The sequence below is a fragment of the Penaeus monodon genome, chromosome 14, assembly GCF_015228065.2.
Source record: "Penaeus monodon isolate SGIC_2016 chromosome 14, NSTDA_Pmon_1, whole genome shotgun sequence".
Classification (NCBI taxonomy): Eukaryota; Metazoa; Arthropoda; class Malacostraca; order Decapoda; family Penaeidae; genus Penaeus; species Penaeus monodon.
Window position 1 is genome coordinate 23986907 of NC_051399.1, and position 3787 is coordinate 23990693.

General features: G+C 35.5%; 1 protein-coding gene across 1 annotated transcript in view; it reads right to left on the bottom strand.

The window, feature by feature from the left end:
- The window catches only part of LOC119580658, a 1333-nt gene extending 251 nt beyond the window's left edge, over window positions 1-1082 (bottom strand). The window contains exons 1-2 of the mRNA XM_037928759.1: window positions 853-1082; window positions 1-213 (exon numbers count right to left, since the gene is read on the bottom strand). The exon at window positions 1-213 is cut by the window's left edge and continues 251 nt beyond it. Of these exons, the coding sequence (XP_037784687.1) occupies window positions 1-213; window positions 853-916 (277 nt within the window). The 5' untranslated portion in view covers window positions 917-1082. The remainder of the gene's footprint in view (window positions 214-852) is intronic.
- Window positions 1083-3787: the final 2705 nt, after the last annotated feature.

Below are 3787 nucleotides of genomic sequence, written 5' to 3' on the forward strand. Positions count from 1 at the left end.
CAGTGCTACTTGTAACTTCAGGGGACCTGGTGGTAACATTTCCATCTCTGTTGTTCTCTTCATCAGACTCAGATGCTGAACTCTCAGTGTTGGCACATAGTTCATGAAAGAGTTCTCTGCGCCGAAGTGGAGATGAAGGCCAGTCATCATCATCATCAGATATGCTGCTCAAATCAGAATTACTAAATTCTGCCAGCAGTCGCTGGTATTCTTCTGAAATAAAAATAAATTGTTAGTCAAATATATTAATATCTATTTCGTATTAGTCATATAAAAAGTTTTTTCTTAAGTTCTATACATATTGTCATGTAACTCCATAAGCAATATCAATATTTTTACCCAGTATGATTACATAATAATTACGTTAAATTAATAATCAACCTTAAACATATGAAATATAACTTCCATTAACATCATCAAAAACAGTATGATAAAGATCTTGTGTTAATGCCAATGTATTGTACTACGTATAGAGCAAAGAAAATCATCAATGAAACTACAGTCGGGCATTTAACTTAAATTTTCATCAAAGTATTTTTAGTTAAATTATTCGATAACATAATCAATTTCCAGTTGAAATGTTTTCCAATACATGATAATCACGATGTAAATCTGTCTTCCCGAGAAATATGTTTAAATTAGTAAGATGTACATTTTCGCTTACTCACTAGCATGCTCCAGCACGAAGGGAACAAATTTGTTCCATCTAAAAGGATGTGTTCCTGATCTGTCATAAACATAGCTTTTAAATATTTCAGAACACGTGTCACTTGATTAACTTCACCTTAATCAGTTGCACACCATAAATGTGTTTCATAACATCAATAAAAGGAATAATAATAGCTTACTTACCCATGGGTGCGACGATATTACTGAAGAGACTGTTCCTCCTCTCTTTTCTCCAGCCAGCCGCCATGGAATTGGTAAATCATGAAGATGACACTTCGAACTTGTTGTTAAAACACCATAGAAAACGTGAATAGAATCTAAAGCACAAACTTTCGTAAATTACGCGACGCCTCCGACTTAAACAATGGAACGAATTTGGGCCATTTTTACTTAGTTCAGGGCTGAATGGGATATATATATATATATACATACGTACATACATGCATGCATACATACATACATACATATATATAACATATATATAGTATGTGTATGTATATATATATATATATATATATATATATATATATATATATATATACATATACATATATATATATATGTATTTATGTATATACATAAATACATACATACATACATACATACATACATACATATAATATTATATATATATATATATATATATATATATATATAGGTCATGGCATTTATTTGTGGACCGCACCACCAAATTTCGGGTTCACATCTTACCGAAATTTTACTCAGAGATCGACGAGGATCACGTAGCTTTGCAGGTAAGAAAGGCCGTGGGGTGCCTTAATCTTTCCCTTTCTAATCATTAGGGGGAAATGTTATACTTATAGTCACAGCTTGAGATTTATCTCTATACGGTAACATAGCCTTTCGAACTAAAAAGAAATATAAATATATATATATATATATATATATATATATATATATATATATATATATATATATATATATGCATATATATATATATATATATATATATATATATTAATAACAAAATAACATATCATAAGTAAAGAAAATAAAAAATAGACCAAATAATTATGAACTGTTAGGTGATTATCATATCGTTACGTAATATGCCAGACGGACCCCAGGGACGGAATTGTGAGTTCTCTTTTGCCAGAGGACCGCAGGGACGGAGTCAGGTATACGCAGGATTTGCTGGTTATTTGGAAGAAAAAAAAAATGTAAGAAAAGCTCTACAAACCTATTTATATTTTTAAGCCATAAAAAGGTAGAAATCGAATTAGGAGGAATGTTTTAAAAGCAATAAATATCTTAATCTATCAATTAATCGAAAAAGTACACTTTTTTTTGCAATATTTGTTTTGAAAGCACTGCAGCAAAAAAATAAATAAATAAATAAATATATTATTAATTATTAAATATATTTTTTCGTTATGAAGAATATTCCTATATTTACGTTCTGCTGAAAATGTCTTTAAAAGGATTAGATTAATGCAACACTGTTTGAGTAGTCACAGAAAAAAACTATTTTGTGAATTATTATTTACGGGATTTCAATTATCGTAGCAAACTTCCAAAGGCGTTTTTCTCAATACTGACTGTTATGACATTGGCCCTTCTTGTTCTCGGGCCTATATTTATATGTTTGTGTGTGTGCGTGTATACATATACACTCATAAATGTGTGTGTGTGTATATATATATATATATATATATATATATATATATATATATATATATATATATATATACACGCATAAATGTGTGTCTGTGTGTATATATATATATATATATATATATATATATATATATATATATATATATATATATGATGTGTGTGTGTGTGTGTGTGTGTGTGTGTGTGTGTGTGTGTGTGTGTGTGTGTGTGTGTGTGTGTGTGTGTGTGTGTGTGTGTGTGTGTGTGTTTTCGTGTGCGCGTGTTTGTGTGTGTGAATGTATAAACGAGTCAAACACAAGGAGAGATTAAGCATTCACACCTCCCAGAGCATCCGAAGCCCGAGAGCTGCAGCTCCAAATCCGACGTCAGGCGTCAGCAAACACTTTCCCTAATGGCTCCGGCGCCGACTGTTCTCGGCCCGCGCGCAATTGTTTACCTGGCCAACTGCAGCGCTCCAGCTGACATGATTCCACATCAACATCTCTCTCCCTTTCTAAGCAGGTCTCCACCCTCCCTTCAGTGGACGGCCGGGTCTCTAATCTGTACGTGGCAAATAGCAGAGGGGCAGGGAGTAAGGAGAAGGTTAGGGGAAGGGGAGGGGGAGGGCAGGCGGAGCGGGGAAGGGAGGGGAAGAAAGAAAGGGGGGGGAGAGGAGGCAGCGGGCAACAGAGACACGAGGGTTAAGGATATCAGTTATCATTTTTTTATATTTGGTATCTATAGAAAAAAAATCTTGAAGTTCACTGCCAGGAGTCTATTTATTCCGCATATAAAGAGGTGATAAACAAAAACAACGTTGAAAGGCAAACGTCTTCTCTAGCGTCTTTTAAAACGGCAGAAGCAACGTTATGCATTAATCTCAAAAGAAAAAAAAATGTTCCAAAGCAGTGACCATGAGAAACCGGTCAGACCCCGTCATTCACATACACAGAAAACCTCAAAACCACACGCCAACGCAAACCATTCTCTTCTCGCATAGAAGATTCATTGCTGCAGACAAGTGGAGAGGCGCAGGTCGGACAAGAAACACGCGACCGAACGGAAGAAAAAATCCATCGAAAGGTCAGTCGAGCATTTTTCAACACACATAAAGCCTTCATCAGTTCTAAAACTTTCAGTTCATTTTTTCTCTTGCGAGTGGATTTAGAAGAGAGAAGGGAGGGGGTTCAGGAGGAGAGATGTTACCGAGGAAGGAGAAAGAAAAAGAGAAAGAGAGAGGGAAAGAGAGAGAGAGAGAGAGAGAGAGAGAGAGAGAGAGAGAAGAGAGAGAGAGAGAGAGAGAAGAGAGGAGAGAGAGAGAGAGAGAGAGAGAGAGAGACAGACAGACAGACAGACAGACAGAAAAAGAAGAAACAGGCAAATGGACAGACAAACAGACTGACAGACAGAAACGGACTCAAGGTGACTGAGAAGGGGGAGAGAAAGAGAAAGACGAAAAAGGGCAGGAAGAGAGAGCGGAAATAGACACCGCTCCGTTTCG